This window comes from Peromyscus californicus, unplaced genomic scaffold (assembly GCF_007827085.1).
Source record: "Peromyscus californicus insignis strain IS unplaced genomic scaffold, ASM782708v3 Scaffold_4__1_contigs__length_199733344, whole genome shotgun sequence".
NCBI lineage: Eukaryota > Metazoa > Chordata > Mammalia > Rodentia > Cricetidae > Peromyscus > Peromyscus californicus.
The window spans coordinates 23,341,469-23,367,409 of NW_026294562.1; the positions used below are offsets into that span (position 1 = coordinate 23,341,469).

The 25,941-nt window shown below is 36.1% G+C and overlaps 1 protein-coding gene across 3 annotated transcripts in view; it reads right to left on the reverse strand.

Moving 5' to 3' along the window:
• Hells (helicase, lymphoid specific) overlaps positions 1–25,941 on the reverse strand; it is a 40,119-nt gene that overhangs the window by 4,203 nt on the left and 9,975 nt on the right. For 2 of the 3 annotated variants that reach the window (XM_052711990.1, XM_052711988.1), the window contains 17 exons: positions 25,042–25,098; positions 22,760–22,796; positions 22,610–22,674; positions 21,043–21,081; positions 19,176–19,403; positions 17,313–17,495; positions 16,152–16,295; positions 12,633–12,829; positions 10,446–10,542; positions 8,500–8,661; positions 7,486–7,625; positions 7,268–7,406; positions 5,827–5,910; positions 5,627–5,746; positions 3,383–3,499; positions 2,476–2,635; positions 201–297 (listed from right to left, as the gene is read on the reverse strand). In XM_052711990.1, the coding sequence (XP_052567950.1) occupies positions 201–297; positions 2,476–2,635; positions 3,383–3,499; positions 5,627–5,746; positions 5,827–5,910; positions 7,268–7,406; positions 7,486–7,625; positions 8,500–8,661; positions 10,446–10,542; positions 12,633–12,829; positions 16,152–16,295; positions 17,313–17,495; positions 19,176–19,403; positions 21,043–21,081; positions 22,610–22,674; positions 22,760–22,796; positions 25,042–25,098 (2,066 nt within the window). Of the gene's footprint in view, positions 1–200; positions 298–2,475; positions 2,636–3,382; positions 3,500–5,626; positions 5,747–5,826; positions 5,911–7,267; positions 7,407–7,485; positions 7,626–8,499; positions 8,662–10,445; positions 10,543–12,632; positions 12,830–16,151; positions 16,296–17,312; positions 17,496–19,175; positions 19,404–21,042; positions 21,082–22,609; positions 22,675–22,759; positions 22,797–25,041; positions 25,099–25,941 lie in introns of those variants that run through there. The other variant, XM_052711991.1, reaches the window with a different exon arrangement.

Genomic DNA, 25,941 nt, shown 5'->3' on the forward strand with positions numbered 1-25,941 from the left:
TGAGCCAACAAAATGCTTCAGTGGGTAAAGGTGCTTGCCACCAGGCCTGACAACTTGAGCTCTATCCCCAGGACCCACATGGTGAAAGGAGAGAACCAACCCTTCCAAGTTGTCCTTTGACCTCCACACAGGCACAAGCACACTCTCGCTTTCTATCCACCTACCTATATAAATTATAATAAAATTTAAAGAAATTTTACCTTTCATAATCTCTAGATTTTAATAACTCCATTAATTCCTTAGGATCTAAGAAATTCTTAGATTGACTTAATCCAGACTGACCACCTTTGAAATGATCTGAGGAGGTAAAGAAAAACAAAACAAACAAATCAACAAATCCACACTATAAATTTCTTTGAAAACCATAATCTATTAAAAACCAGGAACAAGGCTTATAATTTGAAAGAAAATTTAACATTTACTGATTTATTTTGTATATAGGGATCCACTGTGCTATTTCATTGGCTGATAACTTTCAAAAGATGTTTTATTTTTGATTGTCAAAATGGAAGAAATGAAAACTCTTGGATCTTGCTGAAGTATAAATTTTTTTTGTAAATTTAGGAAAAGTTTAATACTTACTAACAGAAAAACACATAGCCCTTTTAAGAACAAATAAAGGCAACATATAAACAATGACTCAAACAATTATCTTATTCATAATAAATACAACTGGGGAACATTTCAAACGTCCATCAATAGAAAGGTAAATGAACTACTGAGTAAGACAAAATCCCTCTAATATATAGCATATAGATGAATCTCAAAATATGTTAAACAAAAGTAAATAGGAAAAAAAACCAAAACCACACAGCTGAACTGTTAAAGAAAACCATTTATTCTGTCACACTGACAAAATCCAAAACAGCATGTGTCAGAGAAGCACAGGGAATGACTGGAAAGGGTACAAGGAAACTTTCTGGAGTAGTCATTAAATTTTATACTTAACATTTATTTTATTATATGTATTTACTGTATTTCAGTAAGTTTGTATTTTTATATTCCTTAATATTTTATGAATTTAGTATCTTCGAATACTGAAAACAGACTTGAGAATACATAATCATGGATAAAAATCTTCAAAAACTAAAACTAGGTTCAACATTTAAAGAAATAATTTTTATCAATTTTCTTAAGTAACACAGGTTAAAAAGTTGTGAAAGACAAGGCTCATTTTACTCACTCTGAAATTTTTAACCACAATGTACATTTTCTACCAAGTCAGATTAATTCTCTCTCAAATCTAATCTGCTTTTCCATCAAAACCAACAAGAGTCTGATGATCTGAATTCAATGCCTGGAGTCGTATAAAGGTAGGAGGACAAAATCCATTCTAAAATTATCCTCGACCACTACACCAGTGGGCGCATACACCCACAGACACACAACCATGCATAAACACAAAATAATAAAGAATATGAAATTAAAAGATAAAATAAGCCAGACAACATAAGGTATGTGCAGGCAGATGAGTATTGTAAAATCAGTAAGAAATGACTTTAAACATTACTTTTAAGATCAAGATCCTCTAATTTCTCTAGCCTTAAGAGAAACAATTTCAACTTTTCTTCAGGTAGCCACTGTACTACTTAATAAAATAGAAATTTATGTTAAATGAATAAAAACAGAACTATCCTTGACTGGACAGTGGTGGTGCATGCACTTGGGAGGCAGAGGCAGGTGGATCTCTGAGTTCAAGCCTGATCTACAGAGTGAGTTCCAGGACAGCCAGGGATACACAGAGAAACCCTGTCTTGAAACAATTAAAAAGAACCATCCCAAGAAATTGGGAAGCTCCTCACTCAAGTCATTTTCTTCTTCAAAAAAATCTATTCTACATTAAATAGAATTTGATAATACTACTATGATATACCATTAGCATTTAATATTTAGTACACTGAATGCTCTTAAGTTTTAAAGCTTTTGGTAAACAAATATCTTACCAGAAATATACACTAGCATTATGTTAAATTTTATACAATGGATTTGGGGACATTATACCCCAAAGGGTCATTATCCTTGACCCTTTCCCTCAGCAGTTATCTAATCACAGAGGTTCTTTCTGTCTATGGACAACTCAATGTACTGTTAGTAGCTGCAAATCCTATTACACATTTAAATCCTGACATGAAGCTGTATTAATTTTCTTTAGAAAGTAACAAAAATGGTAATTCTCAACACACAAAATGAACAACGAAAGCACAAATTTTACCATGTAACAATCATTTACAGGGCTGGAGAGATGGCTCAGGTTTAGAGCACTGGCTGCTTTTACAGGGGACCTAGGTTCAATTCCCTGCACCCACATGGAGGTTCACAACCATCTGTAACTTCAGGTTCAAGTGAGCCAACACCCTCGTCTGGCCTCCCTAAGCACTAGGCTTGCACATGGGGGACAGACATCTATGCAGGCAATACACTCACACACAAAAATAATAAAATAAAAATACTTTAAACAAGTTAAAAATCATTTACTTTTATGGATGATAAGCTTCTCCAGTTTTCTTTTAGCAGCTGCTCTTTCCACAATTTTCTGATCAATAGTATTAGCTGTTACAAGGCGATATACAACAACTGGCTTTGTCTGACCAATTCTATGACATCTATCTTGGGCCTGGAGATCAGACTGGGGATTCTTAAAGTTGAAAAGAAAGGTACAGTTAGCAGAATTATGTTAAAATTAACTTAAGCTTTTGGGGCAGTTGTGGCACACACCTTTAATCCCAGCACTAAGGGAGGCAGAGGCAGGTGGATCCCTGAGTTCAAGGCTAACTTGTTTATAGAGCGGAGTTCCAGGACAGCCAGAGATATACAGAGAAACCCTGTCTCAAAAAAACAAAACAAAAAAACCAAAAAACAAACAAAAACAAAAAACCTTAAACTTAAGAAAGCCTCATAAAACAATAATAATGCACATTATCTGACGAGAAACTTCCTAATGGTTCTTAGATGCACTTTAACTTCCAGAATGGCTGCATGAATTGCCACGCACACAGGACAGTTGTAAAAATTTCTACATTAATGCTCCCACAGGTGCCAGTGAGATGGCTACGTTGGTAAAGCCTGACCACCTCTGTTTAATCCCCAGGATTGACATGGTGGAGAGAACTAACTTTTATATGTTGTGCTACTTTTGTCTCTGTCTCTCTCTCTCTCTGACTGTCTGTCTGTCTCTCTCTCTTTCACACACACACACTAAATAATGTGAATTAAAATGATTTAAATACTCTGAAAATATTGTTTTTATAGGCAGACAACTTGTGAATAATTCCTACCTGCAAATAGGCACTTTTCAAAATAGATAAATGAAACTGCAATATATGTAATAAAGGATAAAAATTTCAGAACAGAAATATAGTCAGCATATTGCTGTACTTCTTACCCAATCACTGTCATAAATGATAACCGTATCCGCTGCAGTCAAATTAATGCCTAAGCCACCAGCTCGTGTACTCACTAAGAAAAGAAAAACATCTGGATCCGTGTTGAAACTGTATATCTAAAGCAAAAGGAACATTAACAAAACATTTGAAAAAGAAACTAACTTTAAAAATGACTGAAGTGGAAGACATTTATTTTAAAAACTACTGCTAAAGCTAGGAAACAATTATTTTCACTAATAAAACCTCTGCTTGTATAAAATTTGCTTTTCAAGCATTTACATTCTGCAAGATATTTTTATTTTTGTTAAAGCTATATATCATACCCAATATAAAAAAAAAGCAGAAAATGGTTAAAAGATGGCTTAGTCAGTAAAATATCTGCAAGATGATCTGAGTTCAGATCTGCTGTGGGATAATAAAACACTGATTGGCCAGTAGCCAGGCAGGAAGTATAGGTGGGGTGAGCAGACTAAAGGAATGCTGGGAAGACAAAGGCAGAGAGTCAGGAGTCGCCAGTCAGACACAGAGGAAGCGATGACAAGGCAGAACTGAGAAAAGGTACCAAGCCACGTGACTAAACAGATAAGAATTATGGGTTAATTTAAGCATAAGAGCTAGTCAGTAAAAAGCCTGAACTAATGGCCAAGCAGTTATAATTAATACTTCTGAGTGATTATTTTATAAGCAGCTGTGGGACCTCAGTGCCGGGTGGGATAGAGAAATTCTCTAACTACACAGACCCCTGGCATCTATGAAAACACTAAGTGGCAGCCATGGTCACTAATGACAGAGCTGGTAGGAGAAACTGAAATGGCAGAGACAGGCTGATCCCTGGAGCTTTCTAGCCCACAAGCTTAGCTAATTAATGAGTTTTACCTTTAATGGAGTAAGACATTTAATGTCTTCATTACTTCGGTGCATGCACATGTGCACACCTATACAACCAACATATACATAAACCAACACACACACACACACACACAATGGAAACAGTGTAAGAAACGAGATGGATAGAAAAGGTTGCCTGACTAGGAAGAAGCAGCACACACTTTCTGGGCTTATGGTAATTTCGATCTCATTAGTGGTATGGAAAAAAATTTGTTCATGTCTGTCAAAAACAACAATACATACTTTATTTGATTCATAAGTAACTCTTATCCTAAAACATATGTAAAAGTCAATGAAGAATATACAATTTAAATGCATCAAGAGGACAGATAGTCATGTGTAATGGTTCACACTTAAACTTATAATCCCAGCACTACAGAGACTGAGGCAGGAGGAGTGCTCTAAATCTGAGCCACACTCTGGTTCAAAGCTGGCCAGGACCATATACTGCAATGTGTCTCAGAAAACCAACACTGCCCAGCAAAATAGCTCTGTGGGTAATGGCTCTTATCTCCAAGCTCAACAACCTGAGTTCACTCCCTGTAACTCACATGATGGAAAACACATATAAAGAAATGCTTTAAAAATAGAGGCTGGAGATAGTGTAGTGGGTAAGAGTGCTTATTGCTCTCCCAGTGGCTGGGATTCAGCTCCCACAGATTGTATACCCACTGCTAGGCTTCACAGGCACCAGGTATTCATGTGCTGCACAATACATACAGGCAAAACACTCATACATACAAAATAAACATAAATCTTTAAAAAAAAAAAAAAAAAAAAAGCCAGGCAGTAGTGGCTCATACCTTTAATCCCAGCACTTGGGAGGCAGATGCAGGTGGCTCTGAGTTCGAGGCCAGTATGGTCTACAGAGCGAGTTCCAGGACAGCCAGGGCTACAAAGAAACCCTATCTTGAACAACAAATAAACAAACGACAACAACAAAAATAAATGAAGGAGTGTTGAGTAGATACAATGGACTGTTGTATCTCAGGTGTGATGAAAAGGAACAATGGTGTGTTAATGGCAGGTTCTGGATAGAATAATAGTAGCCAACTAAGAAATTCTTCTGACACATACTTAACATTTTCATGCTAAAAGTTGAAAACTGGGATAAAAATCAGAAAACAATGCCTTATTATCCCAAAGTTATTACAGTAGTGGTTGAGTAAGTAGGATATTATTATATCTAAGACTGTGCCAGAAAATGACATGTATATAGGTATGAGACTCAAAAACTAAGATGTTAGTACTAAATTGAAATGCTTGTCCTTAATCCTACCACAAGAGTTTTGGTCATATTATTTCAAAAATGAAGATAGAAGTTACAATAAAGAAATTCATATGTATGGTCTTACATTTTTTTCTCTTCCTGAATAAGACATGGACCCATCAAGTCTGCTAAATGTGAAGTTTCTAAGATGACAATAATCCATCAAGATGTCCAGCATGCTTGTCATTTGTGAAAAAACCAGCACCTGAAATTTAAATACATCTTAATATCTATACTGACTCACAAAAAACTAAATGGTTAAAATTCTAATCAGAAATACCTAACCTTGTGACCTCTTTTTTTCAGTTCTGGTAGCATTCGATCCAAAACTAAGAACTTCCCAGAATTTGTTACCAATTCTTCATCAATCTTAAAAGTAGACAAGAAAAAGGAAGAAAATTGTTACTATAATCACCAATCATTCGCCATTTTAATAGTTCACTTTTTTTTCTGGTTTCTTGATACAGGGTCTCCCTGTGTAGCCTTGGCTAGCCTCTATCTCAAGTGGTACGAGTGCTGGGATTAAAGGCTTGTGCTACCATATCCAGCCTTAACAGTTCAATTTTTAATGACAAGATACTATTCAATCTTTTTAAATTGAAAGTTACTTTTTAAGAAAAAATAAATAAAAGACTCTAAAGGGGAAAAAAAACAGTAACTGACACTAAAAAATTAGGTTAAAGTAGAATTATGAACTTATCCATGAAATATGATCGACATTTCCTATTACTCTCTCTAAAGCTTTGTATAGTCAGGTGATGTGGCACATGTCTGTAATCCAAGCACTTTGGAGGCAGAGGTAGAAGGATCAAAGTCCAAGGCTAGCCTCAGTTATATAAAAAGCCTTGGGGCCAGCCTTGGTTAAAAAATAAAATTGGAGGCTGAAATAATAATAGCTCAGTGGTTTAAAAAGGCTTGCTGCTATTGCAGAGGACCACGGTTCAGTTCCCAGCATCCACATGGCCAAAATCCATAAACCCTAATTCCAGTTCCAGGTCCCTTCTTTTGACATAAACAGGCATGAGGCATACATGATGCATATACATACATACATTCATACACATAAGATAAAAATTAAAATCCCAAACAAAATTAGAAAAGCATTACATAAGAAAACAGTAGTTCATACACGTACGTATGTGTTGAGGTTTGTTCTGCACAACTCAGTAAAATGTGTATAAAAATTATGGTCAGAACTTAGTAGAAATTGAAGAAAACACAGGAGTTGTAACAATCTAATGATGAAGGCTAAAGAAACATTTCACTAAGGACCAGCAAGTAAAAGCACATGTCAGGCATCTTAATTCCAGTTCCAGAGGTTCTGGTCTCTTTTGGCATCCTCAGACACATGTGTACAAACCCACCCAGACAAACAGGCATATACATATAACTAAAAAATAATCATGCCCAGGTGAGGTGGCACACAGCTTGAATCCCAGCACAGATAGGCAAAGACAGGTAACATAAATATCTTGTGAATTTTAGGCTAGCCTGGTGTACAGAGTAAGTTAGGCAAAGACAGGTAACATACATATCTTGTGAATTTTAGGCTAGCCTGGTGTACAGAGTGAGTTCCAGGCTACATAGTTAAGACCCTATCTCAAGAAAGAAAGAAAAAATTAAGTGAATGAAATGAAATAGCATAGTATTTAATCTATCAAACAAAATGTTTTGCCTCAATACTAAAAAAAGAAAACAAAACACTAAATTATTAAATGATATTTACCTTAAACTCTTGTGTGACAGGGTCAATAGGGTATTCAATCAGATATGGATGATTGCAGCATTTACGAAGTAGCATCATTATGTTCTGTAGTTTCAAATTAACTTCAGATTCTTTAGGGATATTAACATCCACAATAGTCCTACCAAAAACATAGCATGTAAGTATGACAAATGTAAAAAACACATTTTAAATATCTAAAGTTACTGTTAAACTCTTACCTTTCTCTGTTTATATCTGGCTGTATTTGACTTAGTAGTCTTTCTAATTCATTAGGGAATTCATCTTGTTCCCTGTAATTTATTGATTTTCTACTTCGCCGTTTTGGTCTTCCAGTAGGACTTAGCTCAATTGTTTCCTTCTAAAGAGAATATATAAAAAGCCACCTGCTTTAAAACTCTGTTGAAGTTCTAAATATGAATAAAGTATACTTTTATGTATACCTGATAATCATGCATCCCATTCCAACTCCTTTAATATGGTGGATGTTATATAAAAATTTCAAATACTCTCAAATCCTCTTGGTTACTGATACCTCCTTAGAAAGGAAGCACATAGTTGGAGGGAGTTGGTCTGGTTGATAAGCCTTTAGAAAAGTGACTCTCAAAGATTTTGTAGTTGTAAAAATGGACTTCTAAGGGTGTGGGAGTTTGTGGGATATAGGAGGGCAAATCTGGTCAAAATACATGATACACTTGAATGAAAATGTCTTTATGAAACTCATTACGACATATGATGAATATATGCTTCTTAAAGTCCATTCTCTAGATGATGATGATGATTAGTCCTTTTTGTTTTATAGTACAAAGGATCATCAAACGCAGGCTGCTACCCATTATATGTAAGTTTTAAATAGTGTATTATTTATTTAACTTTATTTTATGTACACTGGCATCAGAGCCCCTGGAACTGGAGTTACAGACAGTTGTGAGCTGTCATGTGGGTGCTGGGAATTGAACCTGGGTCCTCTGGAAGAGCAGCCATTGCTCTTAACTGCTGAGCCTCTCTCCAGCACCTAGATATGTAAATTTTAAACAAGTACTTCCAATGACCACAAAACAAATTATACTGATGATCATTTAAAGTTTAGGAGGACTGTAGATAACAGAAAGTACGTTTTGCTTTGGGCCGTATTTACCCACAAAGTCCTGAAAATAGGTGAGGAGGCAAAACACTAAAATCAGTCATGAAATTTTAAGTTATCTCATCTACAGTTATTTCAAACTCACAATTACCTCACAAGAACCAAACATGTTTGCAATTGTGCGGTTCACAATAGCTGTATAGAAGATCTCTTGTTTGTTGGAAAGTGGTGCATAAACAACTACTTCTCGCTTAGGAGGGACTTCAAGAGCAACATCAGACTTCAGTCTTCTCAGTAGAAAAGGAGTTAAAATCTAAAATTTAAACATGAACAAATAAATCTTCTTCTTAACTATCTTGAGAATTCTTCCTAAAGTATCTCCTTGAGATTTCCCCATACCAGACCAGCACTTGATAACTTATAAACACATATACACCCACAGACATCATTACAAGTTTACACTAATTGTTGGATGTGGATGCACATCCCTTAAATCTAGCATTCCAGTGGCAGAGAAGCAGGTTAATCTGAGTTAGAGGCCAACCTGATCTACAGAGATCTACATGTCTTGGGGAGGGGAAAAAGTTTACATAAATATATGTTGAAAAAGAAAATATTTGCAACATATAGGCCAGGAAGTTACTTGTAGCACACATGAGGAACCATTGAGAAATAGATACTAAAACATGTAATTCACAAAATTCACAAGATCCATAGACATTTGAGTATCTCAATTCTTTGGTGTGGTAATGAGATTAAGCTCAGGTTTATATAAATTATTTTCAACTTTGGTTTTAAAAGATTTCTAATCCTCCAAAATTGTTGTGTATACAGAGTCAACTAGTTTCATTTTAAATTTTTTTCCATGCAATTTTTGTAGATATATAAATTCTTTCTGGGCAACAATTGCCTGTTTTTGCAAAGCCTTATGTAATACATTAGGGAAATAGCTCAATGGTAGAGTGCTTGTCTGGTACACACTACCACAGTAAAGGCGACGGATGGTCTAAAATTTAGATGAAAGAATCAATGGAAATTTTTCAAGCCCTTTAACCCAGAAATCTCTTCTAAGAAAATAGAAAATGGGAATAGATTTAAGTGCAGATATTTTAAACTTATTTATAATACAGGAAAAATTGATATAAAGTATATATAATTAATTATAGAGGGGCAGGACAACAGGATATAAAGCATAGTTAAAATCCAATGCGCCTGCTCAGCACTATTCCCAGCACTCCAGACAGAGGCAGGCCAATCTCATGTAATAACTATCAAATCAAAGGCCACCCTTCTATATATATATATAGACAGGCTAGCCATGGCTACAGAGAAAGATCCTGTCTTTAAAAAATAAATAAGATAAAATATAAGGTGCTAAATATTCACACAGGAAAAACTTTAATCTCTTTTAAAGCAAAGTAAAAGTAACTTCTGTAATGAAAAACTGTTTAACTCACAAAATACAGATAAATAAAGGTTTATACAGTGACAGGTGAATACAAGGACATAAAACACAAGCATAACTGGTAAAGAGGCTGAATGGACAAAGGATTATTTTTATTTTCTACTGTTTCACCTATATTTAATGAGCACGTATCTTTGAAAGAAAAATAATTTTAAAAAACTGAATAAATTTTTCGAGCACATTCAAAATGTTTCCAAGACTGGAAGATGAGCTTTGAAAGCTTATTTGTCTAAAGTAAACACAAGTATGACGGATAGGTAGATTGCAGATGGATAGAACAGGAATTGCAGGAAGCATGAAACACAAGTGGATTAGACACTAGCCATGTAAGGAAGTAAACCACACAATTATAGGCAAATATTGCATGAACCTACATATTTTTACTGTCTAGCTGATAAACAAAATAAAATGATAAACCAATAAAAGTAAATGAATATATATTTTTTTTAAGAAAGGCAAAATTTAGGTGAGTATTTGAGTTTCTGCCATAAATCCATGTGACAAGCCAAAGTAGGAAAAGGGCAATTAAATTTAGGGTAACTCACTGTTCAAGTCTCTACTACAAAGGTTAAGACTAGAATTCCTTATTTATTTTATACGTATAAAGTGAGCAGAATAAGGAGGTTTGGCACCTGGTGAAGCATATGTAAAACATTCTGTTCTCTCTCTTTAGCTATAATATCTTCAGCAGTTTCAGAAAGACTAGTGATGTCAAACCAAGACTCAAAGCTGGAAAAGAAAAATGATTACAAGTTAACCTACTACATGAATACAATTTACACTAATTACACAACACCATACATGTTTACAATTTCATATTTTTAATTTTCTTTAGATTTTTGAGATGGATAGGGTCTCATTTAGCCCAGGCCGAACTCAAATTCACTATATAGCCAAGCATGACCATGAACTCCTGGTCTTCCTAAACTCTCCTGCTGATATTACAGGCATGTGCCACTATACACAGAATCAATTTCATATTAGCTTATGTATTATGAAACAGAAACATTGTTCCAACAAATATTCAAGAGGCAATTTTTAAAATTCAATTAAAATCTGCATTCAATGAAGAGAAAATAATTATTCTGAAATCTGAAAGGGGACATTTTTTCCTAAAAAAAAAAAAAAAAAAAGACATAATCATATACAAGTCAAATACAGATCATGGAATTTTTTGAGTTTTTTTATTTATATTTATATTTATTTATTTATTTATTGCTTGGTTGCTTTATTTATTTATTTATTTTTTGCTTAGTTACTTTTGTCCTGCTAACAATAGAAGCCAGGGCTTCATTCAAGTATGCTAAGCAGAACTTTTTCACTGAGCTGTATCTACAGCACACATTTATGAAACATTCATAGATAGTTATAGAAGTGACAATGCTCTTTTTGAAAACCAAGGCTAAATGGTATTTCTCTACAGGTATAAATCTAACAAATGGCTGTTACATGTACATGCATGAGTAGATGTGATGCTAAGGCTGGAACACAGGACCTTCTATAACAACAACTTATATCCGAAGCTCTTGGGTTTTGGTGACAGTGTCTGGCCATATAACTTAAGCTGGCTTTGAACTCTTGATCCTCCTTCCACCACACAGGGATAACAGGCATGCACTACCACACATACCGTCCAATGTTTTCAAGGTCAATATAACTATAATGTTTAAGTGGAAAAAGGGATAAACGATGTATCTTAGTTCTTCCCTATGTTGAAAAGGGGGAATGGTATAAGAATGCAGATATTCATAAGTAGACCACATTTCCTCAAATAGAGACCACTTGATGTATGGTTTTGAAAATTAAGATTTTCAACTAGCACCTTGAAATCTAATTCGTAGATCTTCATAAGTTTATCCTTTAATAAATATGCATAGTCACAGTAAGAGCTTGGCCTTATGCCAGAGTTTAATAATCAGACTCAGAATACATTTTCAAAATAAAATACCAAGTTGCCCATATTCAATTAGCCTTCTTCCCTCACTAATGCCAACATAAATATAATTTAATTATTTGATCTCAATTTTTTGCTTTATTTCATATTAATTTTTTGTACTAATGTAATATTTTTCAATTCTGAAGATACTAGTCTCTGAAAGCTTTTGGAAAATATAATTTGAAATTCAAATATATAAACAGTAACAGTATTAGGTTTAAGTTGGGAATTTTCAAGTTCTCTCTGGTACTAACTAGTCATATTTAACAACTTCCATCCAGATTTCCGTACATGAAATAAACAACAAACATAACCTCTTCAACTGACTGAGCTATTCTATAAATGGAATTATCCACATGAAAGTATTTTAGAAAGCTAAGATAAAGTCTTATACTCACGTGAGTACTGAAAAGCTCATGTTTCACTACTTTTCTTTAGGAAAAATATTTTAAAGTATTGTTTTTTGTAAATGTAAAATTACTTATTTGTGGAAGGGGTGTACACATGTGCCATAACACAAGAAAGGAAATAGAAAAGCAAAGTGCAGAAGCCACTGCCTCCTTCCACTGGTGTGGGCTTTCAAGACTGAATTCAGGCCTTCAGATTTGGTGACCTTCACTTGCTGAGCCTTCTTCCCAGTCCCTTAAGGATTATTTTTGCTTTCCTTTAATCAATCTAAACGTTTTAAATTCTTATCTTCTCTCACATATATTCCATCAAAAGTAGAAAACATAATATAGAGCACAAAGAATTGGCTAAAATATCATTTCAATTCAGCTACAAAAAAAAGGAATGAATTTCAGCTAAGAACACAGGTTTTTGAGGCTTAAAAAAAAAAAAAAAGAAAAAGCAAAAAAAGAAAACAAATAGCTGCCTTACCTACCTTTTCAAGTCATCAAATACATCTGGCAACAAAAAGTTTAGCAATGACCAAAGTTCTGATAAATTGTTTTGCAAGGGAGTACCAGTCAAAAGAAGTTTGTTATCAGCATTGAACCGTTTTAATTCCCTGATTAGCCGGCACTTCATATTCTTAATCCTGTGTCCTTCATCTACTATTAAGTATTTCCAATAGCAATGCTAGAAAATGAATCAAGGAAAGAAATTTTAAGAATCAATCTCATAATTTTTTCCCAAAAAATACTTCTAACCATAAGACTTTTCTTATCAGGGACATTTATAGAATTCCATCAGATGTCATTTTACTACCTACTGGGATTATTTTTTTCTCCTGTTGCCATAATAATAGTTAAATTCATAAACCCCGTGTCAATTACGTTCCTAGAATACACTTCACTGGAAATCCCCCTAATGTCATGTGTTAATATTTTCCTCATTCTGAAGTCAAAATCATGTTTAGCTTTTCCCCATGGTGCTTTGTCACATGACATTAGAGTCTTGGAAAACTGGTATCAAAATAATAATGGAATAATGAAGGGAAAAAGAAAAATCTCCCATTCATCACATGTACTCCAAAATCTGGTTTTATTACTTATTTTTTACTTTTGTTTTGTTTGTTTTTTGTTTAGATGGGGTATCTCTATGTATCCCTGGCTAGCCTAGATCTCAGAGATCCATTCACCTGCCTATGTCTCCTGAGTGCTAGTATTAAAGGCATGAAACACAAAGACCAGTGTGCTCCAAAAGCATTTTTAGAATTTTCATTTTGAGACCTACATATACATATAAGGCTGATAATCTTTTTTTTTTTTTTTTTTTTCCCCTGAGACAGGGTTTCTCTATGTAGCTTTGCACCTTTCCTGGATCTCGCTCTGTAGACCAGGCTGGCCTTGAACTCACAGAGATCCACCTGGCTCTGCCTCCCAAGTGTTGGGATTAAAGGCGTGAGACACCACCACCCGGCTGATAATCTTTTTTTTATTTTCTGTTTTTTTCAAGATAGGGTCTCACTATGAAGCTCTGGCTACCCTGGACCTCACTATACAGACCACACTGGACTCGAACTCACAGGGATCTACCCACCTCTACTAGGATTAAAATGTGCACCATTATGCCTGGCTGAAATTGACATTTTTTTTAATCTGGTAACTTCCCTCATTGATTTTAGGTGTTTCCTATCCTCAGAAGCCAAATTTAGCAATTAATATTTTCAAAAAAACGCCACATTTTCATAAGGCCCTAAAAACTGTTCTCTCAATTTGTCCTTCCTTTAATGTTGATCAAGGAAATAAAATCCACTTAATTATATAGTAAATAAATATGCATAATTTCTGGAAACAGACATCAAACTATCAAGCCAAGATAGCCTTGCCAGTGTGATTAGCTAAAAACACATTAAAGAAAAAAAAGTGACTGCAGAGATGGCTTAATGGCATTTGTTGCAGCTGGGTGGGTGACGAAAGCCTTTAATCCAGCACTGGGGGGGGTTATTATATAAAAAAAATATGAAATGAGGTACATTTAAACTTTACACAGTAAATTCCTAACAGAAGGAAAAAAGTATTACTACTTTTTAAATGTAACAATTAAAGGGGTTTACTTTTCTGGTAACATAAAAAGCCAAGTAATCTGAATAATCTCTCACTACAAAACTTTCATTTAAAAGTGCAACATAAAATACAAAACACCCTTTATAAATAAGTAAGTGAAAGACAAGAAAGAGAAAAACCAAGGAGGGAAATAAGATGAAACCTGGAAAAGTAACTAGTAAGTTACTGATTACCAGTGAGAAAGCACGGATGCCTTTGCTGTCATCAACAGCAACCTCAGCCCCATCACCAACTAAAATAAAATCCTGGCAACAGTTCAATGGCTCAGTGGGAAAGAGAAAAAATTTCACAACAGCAAAAGGAACTGGCAAGCAAGTTTCATCATCAATATAGGCAAGATAAAGAAGAAATAAATCATGAGTCGCCAGGTTACATGTTTAAATAAGAATCAAGTTAAAAAAAAGAGAATTACACGCCTTTAATCATAGCACTCGTGAGGCAGAGCCAGGAGGATCTCTGTGAGTTGGAGGCCAATCTGGTCTACAGAGCGAGATCCAGAACAAGCACCTAAACTAGAGAAACCCTGTCTCAGGGGAAAAAAAGAGAATGTACAGTATGATTTATGAATAAATTGTATCTGTTACCTCAACAGTAGTTACTTAGCCCAAAACTCTTATTTAGAATTACAAGTACTCCATGTATTACTTGAAGCATGGTTTCACTATGTAATGCTGGCTGGCCTGGAACTAGCTATGTGGACCAGGTTGGACACAAACTCAAGAGATCTGTGTACGACTGCCTGCCAAGCATAGGGATTAAAGGGATGCAAAAACCGCGCCAAGCCATATATCTTTCTTCTATAAATATGTTTACTGTAAAGAAATGGCTTTTAGATTGTGTGTGTGTATATTTGTGTGTGTGTGTGTGTGTGTGTGTGTGTGTGTGTGTGTGTGTGTGTCCGTGTCCTTGAAGACAAGATGTAACTCTGTGGCGGTCCAGGCTAGTCCTAAATCAAAGCAATCCTCCTGCCTCTGCCTTATGAGTACTAAGATTAGTCATGATGCCAGCTGCTATCGCTAATTTTTAATGGTATGCATTTTATTAAATTATGGAGCTATGGCTATTGTCAAATCATATTCAACGGTACCACACACACAAATGGAACATTTGATAAACACTGCTTGTGAGCGTATTAGACATTACAACTCCTCTTACAAGCTGTGCGCTTTGATGTCATATTGAAGCCATTATCTATGCTACTTTCTTTACTTCATGTAAGATAAAGCTAAGGGTTTGAGAAGTGGTGGCACATGCCTCCAATGCCAGCACTCTGGAGGCAGAGGTCCGTGAATCTTTGCATTCGAGGCCAGGTAGATCTGCAGTGATTTTCAGGACAGCCAGGGCTATGTATAGCCCATCTTAAAAATAAATAAATAAAACAAAGAAAAGAAAGAAAAAGCTAAGGAGACTCACTCAGGATGAACTTACATGATCAGAAGGAAATGCAAAGCAGTAAGAACTACATGCAATTCAGATGGAGTATTGAGGGGGAAAGGCAATTAACTGCATTGTAAATAAAACATGAACATTAATAAGTAAGAAGCTAGAACAATAAAGAAAAAGGACAGAATATCATTCACAGTCCTGAATATTCTATTCACATTTGAATAAAATTCGACCAATAAATCCAAACTACTGTGTCTCAAATTTACCTATGACATATTTATAGAGCAGATTTATGTGTGGCTGATTCTAATACTTTAATATGGCCAGTTTAAAATGCCAGTCTTTTAATTCTACCAAGAGACAAAAACCTCTATCACAATCATCACAAGCCTCCAGTTTCTAAAGGAAATGCAAAGTACATTACTTAAACAACAACGAAACAAATTATTACTGGATAGTAATAGTATGAATTAAAAATCTGACTCATTAACTACAACCATCTGTACCTGTAAAGCATTCTGGTCTCGCATGGCTATTTCAAATGATGTGATTACCACAGGATGAATCTGCAGGGTCCCTTGTCTTTTGTGGATATTCTTTACCAATTTCCGACGTTCCTCCCGGGTTCCATGATACAACATAGTAGGAATCTACAAGATTATATTGATTCAGAACAAAATATAAATGAGTTGGAAAATATAGAAAAGTCACTTTCTAAAAGATAATTTTAGTTCTGTACTTCCTATGACAAAATAAGTCAACTTAATAAATCACTGGACTAAAATAAATGAAAATAAAAAAAAAAAAAAAAAGAAGCACCCCAAAACAAAAAAGTTTATGAGGCAGATGGGTAAGCCACTTTTGGAACATATTCTTCTCATTCTCAAGGCAAGAACATTGATAAGATAGCATGTGTATGAAGGACTTTTGCTTCACTTGAAAACAAGCACTTAGAAATAAGAGCAAAAATAAATCTTTTGCAATCCAGAACTCATTATTTAATGAACTGACATATACAAGAAGGAATATTACTGGAGGGACAGAGGAGATAGCATGCATTTGGGTAAAAGAAAAAATTCATGGAAGAGTAACATGAGGAAACTAGAGAAACAACTCAGCAGTTAAGAGTACTTGCTGCTCTTTGAGAGGACATGATTCCCATCCCCAATTCCCACATTATGGCACACAAGTCTGTAACTCCAGTTCCAGGGGATTTGATGCCCTATATTGGCACCAGGTGCACATATGGTGCACATTTAAAAATGATTTTAAAAATAAAAAGAATAAATGTGACATGCTGAGCAGTCAAAAGCCTGAGGAAGCAGGACTGCAGCAAATCCAAGCTCAGACTGGGCTAAACCTATCTGAAACAATGTCTCAACAAAACAAGCAGAAAAATAAACATGATAAAGAAATTTTGTTTTATGTAGATGTGTCTCAGATTAATCGATCTGTGAAATCCCAAAAACAATCTAAGGAAATTTTCAGCAAAATGTATCAGACTACCAATCCCATAAACCAAAGAAAAGTACTGTTTAAATTGAGTAAGACAAATCAGATGCAATTTATATGGAAATCAATTTAATTACTATGGGTGACCTATAATTCAAAAAAAACAAAAAAAAGTATGCAATAATAATAAATAATATTAAGAAAATATATTTTACCTCTGGGGTAAATCTTTTGAATTCAGCCATCCAATTTGGAAGTGTAGACAAAGGGCCACAAACAAGAAAAGGTCCAGGTACTCCCCTCTGAATCATTAATGCAATTGTAGCAATGCACTGAACAGTCTTTCCCAAACCCATTTCATCTGCTAAAATGCCATTAATTCCATTTTCCCAAAGCATCTGGACAAAAGAATACACTGTATGTAAATGTGAATGCAAACATTTCCTAAATTAACAAAGGATTCTTTTTAAAAAACACAATCAAAACTATGAGTCCAACATAATAAATTTTAAGTTAAGAAAAGTCCTTTATCAAGGCCACAAAGTGGTGAGGGTCTGACAAGTTAATTTTCACTTTAAAGCACTCAGAAAACACATATAAGGGACTGGGAAAAATGACTTAGCAGTTAAGACCACTTGCTTCTCTCCAAAGTTCAGATCCTACCACCTAAAATGGGTAGTTCATAATCACCTGCAACTCCAGCCACAGAGAATCAAATGCACTCTTAAGGCTTCTGCACCGTCCAATATACAAGTACAGTACACATGCACACCCCCCATATGCATATATAATAAATCTTTAAAAAATACAAATATTTCCTATACTAAAATAAAGCCTGGGTAGTGGTATATAATGCTACTAAATTATTAGAGAAAAGACTATATGCAGCATCAAAAATGACAACTCAAGGGGCTGAAAAGATGGCTCAGTGATTAAGAGCACTGCCTGCTCCTCCAGAGGTCCTGAGTTCAATTCCCAGCAACCACATGGTGGCTCATAACCATCTATGAGATCTGGTGCCCTCTTCTAGCATGCAGGCATACATGCAGATAAAGCACTCAAATATAAATATATTTAATATAAAAAAGAAAAATGACAACTCCGGATGAGGCATGGCAGGGCACACCTTTCATCACAACACTCAGTAAGCAGAGAAAGGTGAACCTCTGAATTCCAAGGGTACTGAGTTCTGGGTCAACCAGAGCTACAAACTTAGGCCACCGTCTCCAAACAACAAAAAAACAGGAAACAAAAGAGCTGGGAAATTGGCTCTGTAGGAAAAGAGCTTACTGCAAAAGCCTAATGAACTGAGTTTGGAAACCCAGAACCCACATAAAAGCTGGGCACAGTAGTGCATGTGCACCTGTAATCCCTGCACTCCCACAAAAAGATAAGAGGCAAAGACAGGAGAATTTCTATATGCTCCTGAGCCAGTGAGCAGAGCACTTACACTCATACACACACACACACACACACACACACACACACACACACACACACACACACACAGGCAATTGAGCCAGGTTTGATAGTGCATGCTTGCAACACCAGCACCTGAAGAAGCAGATGCAACAGGACCAGGAGTTCAAGTTCATTCCTGACTCACCATTTCCAGGCCAGCCTGTTACACAAAATCTTACCTTAAAAACAAAATGTGCCAAGGGGATGGCTCAGCAAATAAAAGCCCTACTCTGCAAGCTAGAATACCGACTTCAATTCCCAGGCCCATCAAGGTGGAAAGATTACCCCAAAGTTACTGACACGCCCTCACACCACACAACATGGCAGCACATGAGTCAACACACACACACTAATAATAATAATAATAATAATAATAATAATAATAATAATAATAGAAAATAAAATTTGGAAAGGCAAAATAACTTAGCAGATACAAATGTTTGCTATGCAAGCCTGCTGACCTAAGTTCAACTGTCAAAATCCACATAAAGGTAGAAGAGAACTAACTGCACAAAATCATTTTCTGATATCAGCATGTGCTGTGGTACACACCCCAACCTCCACATAGACACAATAATAGAATTTAAAAAAAGAAAAAAGAAAAGAAAATTCATTACCCTAAGCCATTCCATGCCTTCTACTTGGTACCACCTCATCACTCCTCCTGTGAAGTGTTTTGGTTGTTGAAAAGGTACAGGTTGTCCGTTACATTTCCGAACTGGGTCAAAAAAGGATTTAGAATTCTGCCTAACGGTTTGAGACAATCTATCTTTAATCATACTATTCGAATCCTTATTTTTCTGAAGATCTTCTACACAGAGATTAGTAGTGGAAGAGCTTTCATCCTGCAATAAGAAATATTTAATTAAAAGGTTGGTATTAAATGCTGCTAACAAGCTGGTGACATAGCTCTCAGTGGGTAAAAAGTACTTGCTATGCAAGCCTAGAGTTCAGAGTTCGAACATAAAGAATGAGAAAATCACTGATATCAAAGTTGTCCTGACTTCCAAATGTACACAGAGGCACACACACACATATCATGTATGAAATTTTTTTCAAAAAAGAAAATGTAACAAAATCTATAGTACTGTAGTTACTAGGTCTAGAGAATAAAACCTATATGTACAGTAAAAATCTCAAGACGTTTCCATTCTCATATAAATGTGAAGTCATTTAATAAAAGAAAAAAGAAAAAAAGGAACTGGGCTAGAAAGGTAGCTCATAGTTAAGGGATCTTGAAAAAGACTAAGTTCACTTCCCAGTACCCTCCCCTATTCTAGCTCTGGGAAATCCCTCTTATGGTCTCTTCAGGTACTCAAATTCCCATGTGCAGACATACATAGACACATCAATAAAAATACTCTTTAGGCCGGGCAGTGATGGTGCATGCCTTTAATCCTAGCACTAGGGAAGCAGAGGCAGGTAGAGCTGAGTTCAAAGCCAGCCTAGTCTAAAGAGTGAGTTCCAGAACAACCAGGGGTACACAGAGAAACTCTGATTCTAAAACCTGAAGAAAAAAAAAAAAAAGAAAAGAAAAAGAAAAAAAAACTTTAAAAAAGGAATGTCAATTTTTACCTATTTGTGAAACTCAACAATGACTTAATAATCCATGATGGATTTTACCAGGTTTAAAAAAAAAATCTTTTTCTCTGTTTTGTTTGGAATAGGCTGCTATGTATCTCAGGATGGCCTTGAACTTACTATGGATGCCAGGCTGGTCTCAAACTCGTAATCCTCCAGGCTCATCTGAGATTATTGGTCATATCAGGCTCAAGATGCCATTAACTCCTGTTTAAAAATGTTAAGGAGAGGCCGGGCGGTGGTGGCGCACGCCTTTAATCCCAGCACTCGGGAGGCAGAGCCAGGCGGATCTCTGTGAGTTCGAGGCCAGCCTGGTCTCCAAAGCGAGTTCCAGGAAAGGCGCAAAGCTACACAGAGAAACCCTGTCTCGAAAAACCAAAAAAAAAAAAATGTTAAGGAGGAGCAGGGCAGTGGTGGTGCACATCTTTGATCCCAGTACTCTGGAGGCAGAGGCAGAGGCAGGAGGATCTCTGCAAGTTTGAGGCCAGCTTCGTCTACAGAGTTCCAGGACAGCCAGGGTTACAGAGAAACCCTGTCTCAAAAAACCAAAAATAAATAAACAAACAAACAAATAAATAAACATATAAAAAGTTAAGGAGGAGCAAGATGGCTCAACATTTGCTATCAACCCTGATGATGGATGATCTGACTTGTTCATCCCTGGGACCCACATAATAAAAAGAGAAACCACTCCTGCAAGCTATCCTGACACTTGCATGCCACACATCCCCATAACTAAATGAATGTAAAACAAAAATAATGCCAAAGGGGCAGCAAGATGGCATAGCAGGTAAGGGAGCCTCCATCAAGCCTACGATGTCTTCTGAGCTCCAGACATGTGCCACAGATGTACATCCATCCATGCACAGAAACATACACAGTAATAAAATTTGTAAATCTTACCTCATTGTTCTTATGTTTCTTAGCCACTGACAAAATTTCCTATGAGATTAAAAAAACCAAAAATTAATAATGTATAAGACTACCACATCCATGGCCCCAGCAACATTTGGTCCAGGTAAACTGCTACTACTCTCATCCTTAATCAAAGAAGTGTCTCTTTATAGTCAACAGTAGTGAATGCACAGATGCATGGCTGATAAAGACACTTATGCCCTAAATTTAGTCCCAAATATTGTTGGGAAAGGGGAGTGGTGGGGAGAAGGGCTCAGAGAAAAGAATGTGGGATGAAATACTTTAAGGAAGCATGAGCTAGGAGGGGTAATAACTTTAATCTCAGAATTGTAAACACAAAGACAAGTGGATCTCTGTGAGTTCAAGGCCAGCTTAATCTACATAGGAAATTCTAGGCTAGCCAAGGCTAAACAAACAGTGAAACCTTGTCTTAGAAAAAAAAAAGATACAAAGAAGGGGGCTTGAAAAATGGCCCTGCAGCTAAGATTATTGTGCAATCATAAGTGCTAGTCTAGTAACAAACAAGCAGGGTATTGCTGTATGTCAAGTGTGTTGTTGATTGGTTAATAAATAAATCACTGATTGGCCAGTGGCCAGGCAGGAAGTATAGGCGGGACAAGGAGGAGAATAAAGCTGGGAAGTGGAAGGCTGAGTCAGAGAGACACTGCCAGCCACCACGATGACAAATAGCATGTGAAGATGCCGGTAAGCCACGAGCCACGTGGCAAGGTATAGATTTATAGAAATGGATTAATTTAAGCTGTAAGAACAGTTAGTAAGAGCCTGCCACGGCCATACAGTTTATAATCAATATAAGTCTCTGTGTTTACTTGGTCGGGTCTGAGTGGCTGTGGGACTGGCAGGTGAGAGAGATTTGTCCTGACTGTGGGCCAGGCAAACTCTAGCTAAAGGGTATCCCACAAATGCCATTAACTTCAGCTCCAAGGAATCAGAGACTCTCTTCTGGTCTATGTGTATAAAGGTGCACATATTTATACACCACAGATTCCTTCAACAGCTGGTACCATCCTTCTGCATGAGCACTTCCTAGCATCTTTACCATAACCCCAACAAAAAGTCTCCTCACATTGTTCCTATAAACTAGAATGCTCTGCTCTATTTTCTACGCCAAAAATTTGATATTAATTTATTAAAATCCTCTCAAGTCAATAAACATATTATGAAGGCTGATGTAAGTGCATACTCCTGTAACCCCAGCACTCAGGAGGCTGAGACAGCAGAATCCAAGCTAGAGGCCAGTCTGAGCCATATACTAAGACTCTGTCTCAAAAAAATTACAATTAGGAGATAGCTTAGTGGTTAAGAGCACTGGTTGCTCTTCTAGAGGATATAAGTTCAATTCTTATCACCCACATGCTAACTCAAACTTTCTATAATTCTGGTTCCTTGGGATCTGATGCTCTTCTGGACTTAGGACACTGCACATATATGCCCACAAGCAAAACAGCCATACAAATAAAATAAAAAATATATATATTTTTTAGTAGTTTTTTTAGTCAACATCTAATATTAAATAATCTCCTTAGATTATTACCTCTTTTGATATGACCTCTGCAATGTTGTACGATTCTTCTTCTCTTCCTCTTTTCTTTTTCACGACTATAAAACAAAACCACATAATCAATAGCAGCTAAAAACAGAAATGCAAACATACACTCTTCAAGCTGGAACAAAGTCAATTTACCTGGATTCTCTTCATTTGCATCAACTGAATTTTTACCCTACAAAACAAAGATTTACAATGTTACTATTTTTTTATTAATTTTATGTGTTTCATCTACATGTACGTCTGTGCACCATGTGCATGCCTGGTGCCCCAAAACAGAAGAGGGCAACAGATCCCCTGGAATTTGAGACAGTTAAGAAAGTCAACAACCACCATATGGGTGTTATTAATGAAACCCAGGACCTCTGGAAGAACAACCAGTGCCCTTAACAGATGAGCCATCAAGGGGGCTGGAGAGATGGCTCAGAGGTTAAGAGCACTGGCTGTTCTTCCAGAGGTCCTGAGTTCAATTCCCAGCAACCACATGGTGGCTCACAACCATCCGTAATGAGATCTGGTGCCCTCTTCTGGCCTGCAAGCCTACATGTAGGCAGAATATTGTATACATAATAAATAAATAAATCTTAAAAAAAAAAAAAAAACAGATGAGCCATCAAGACCCTAAAATATTATTTTTACTAAGGACTTTTATGTTATTATTCTTTCTTTTATTTATTTATTTATTTGGAGAAATTCTCACTATATATAGCCTTAACTGGCCTGGAATTCACTATGTAGATCAGATGACCAGCCTTGTAATTTCATGATCTTTTTTGCCTCTGTGTACCAGGGATGGCATTACACATTAAAAAGTACTGATTAAGGGTTGTAAAGATGACTCCGTGGTTAATGGCACTTCATGTTTTTTCACAGGACCAGAGTTTGGTTCCCAGTGCCCACATTAGGCATGTCAAAACTGCTTTAGGGGATCCAATGCCCTCTTCTAAGACTCCATGATCACCCAAGCATGGTGGGTGATTACAGACACAGATAAATTATAAAAATAAAAATATTCCCCAATGTGGCACCACATATATTTAACTCCAGCACTTGGGAGGCAAAGGCAGATAGATCTCTGTGAATTGGAGACCAAATTATTAACCCTCTATTCATCATGCTCCTACAAAAAACCCTAAACTCAATGAGTCACAAAAATAGACATAAACATAGGAGGATATATTAGGAAGAGGGATTCAAAGGAAGTGGGTGGAGAGGGTAACGGGACGAATACAACCAAAACACTATCAATAATTAAGTTAAAAAAAGAAAGAAAAAGAGCTAGGGAGATGACTCAACAGATAGAGCCCCTGTGAAAACTGGAGTTTGTATTTGAAAACCCATAAAAATGCTGGGTGGGCATGGTGTCCCTCATTTAATTCCAGTGTGCACAAGGTAGAGATAGGGGATCCCTAGAGAAAGAAGGCTAGCCAGACTAGCCATACTGGTGAGCTACAGGTTCAACTGAGACCCTGCCTCAATGAACATGGAGAATGACCTAGGAAGCCTCCAAACGGACAACCTTGGGACTTCACACATGTACACATGTGAACATCCATAAACATTCAGACACATCACAAATACACATAAAAATGAAAGGATATTTAAAAAGAAATTTTTTTTAAGATTTAAAGAGATGTCAGGAACATTGGCTAAGTATTTAAGAGTACTGGCTCCTATCCCAGAGGATCTAGGTTCAGTTCCCAACACCCACATAGACACTCAAAAACATCTGTAACTCCAGTTCCAGGGAATCCAATAACTGTTCTGGCCTCTCCAAGCACCATGCACACATGTGGTATACAGACATGCATACATATATGTAGGTACTCACTCACATTCATAAAATAAAATAATTCTCTAAAAAACATTTACTACCCATTAGAAAAAAAAAATTTTATCTTATGTGCATTGGTGTTCTGTGTGAGGGTGTCAGATCTTGGAGTCACAGACAGTTTTGAGCTCCCATATAGGTACTGGGAATTGAACCTGAATCCTCTGAAGAGCAGTCAGTGCTCTTAACCACTGGACCATCTCTCCAGCCCAAGGAAATTTTTTAAAAGAGTTGAAAATTAAAGCAAACAAATAAACAAATGGACAAGCTGAACAACTCCAGTCTCAGGGGATCTGACATCCACTTCTGTCTCCCAAGGACACTGTACACACATGGTGTACTTAAACACATATAGGCAAAACACTTTGACACACAAAGTAAAAATAAATAAAATCTTTAAAAAAAATAGAATAAATTTGAAATTAAGCAGATAGTGAATAAGTAAAAAGAACAATTATCTCAAAATTTAAGATCATATAAACCATCTAAGGGACTGAATCCTTCAGTAGTAGATCATTTGCATAGCATATTCAAGACCCTGGGTTCAACCCACAGCACTAGAGGGGAAAACCCTGGCTTGTTATATTACCTCTACAACTTTTAATGATCGCTTTTTTTTCTCCAATTTCTCTTTCTTCTTCTGTTCCTGTAAGATATTTTTTAAGAAATGTGACATAAAATATATCACAATTACATCATCAAGTATTCATAATGAAAAAAAAAACTAGTAATTTAAAAAGAACTTGTACTTCTAGGCTTTATGGGATTACAGGAAACAGATTTACTCTGCCACACAGAACTAAATACAGACACAATATATTAGACAATAGTTTTCAAAAGGACAGTGAACTGAGGATAAAACAGATGATGAACCTTCTCAGCCAGTCTGCAAAACAGTGAGACATGCCTCAAAAAAATAAACAAACCAATAACAGTGTTCGGTTATACTTCTATGTAACCCAAGATCTAAAATAATGCTATTTTTTAAAAAAATAAGATGCCTCTCAGGAATAAAATATTTAAATGATCAATATACTATATAATAAATCTGAAAAATAGAAGAAAAGACAACACTGCATACCTAGTTAACCTACAAATATTAAGGAGAAAAATCTGGGTTTCTCCTAGTCTTTTATTCAACAACTGCCAGTTGGAACTTCTACCTTAACTGGTAAAACTTCCACTCTTCTGTTGACACAAAGCAACTAGTTAATATGCTGCTGCTGAGCGCCGTCAAAATTCAATGTGCCACATACCTTTGTCTCAGAGTACCAGATCTTACAGACTGAATGCTTAGGTTCCCATACTGTCCTCCTCAATCCTGCTGCCAAATAGAATGTTCAAGTTGTTCAACCCTTGTTTCTGACCATGAAACGAGATTCCCACAACATCCTCTCCAAGTTTGAACTTGCTAGAGCAGCTCATAGAACACAGGGAAACATTTACTTAAATTTACAGTCTATTACAAAAAATACTGATGAACAACCAG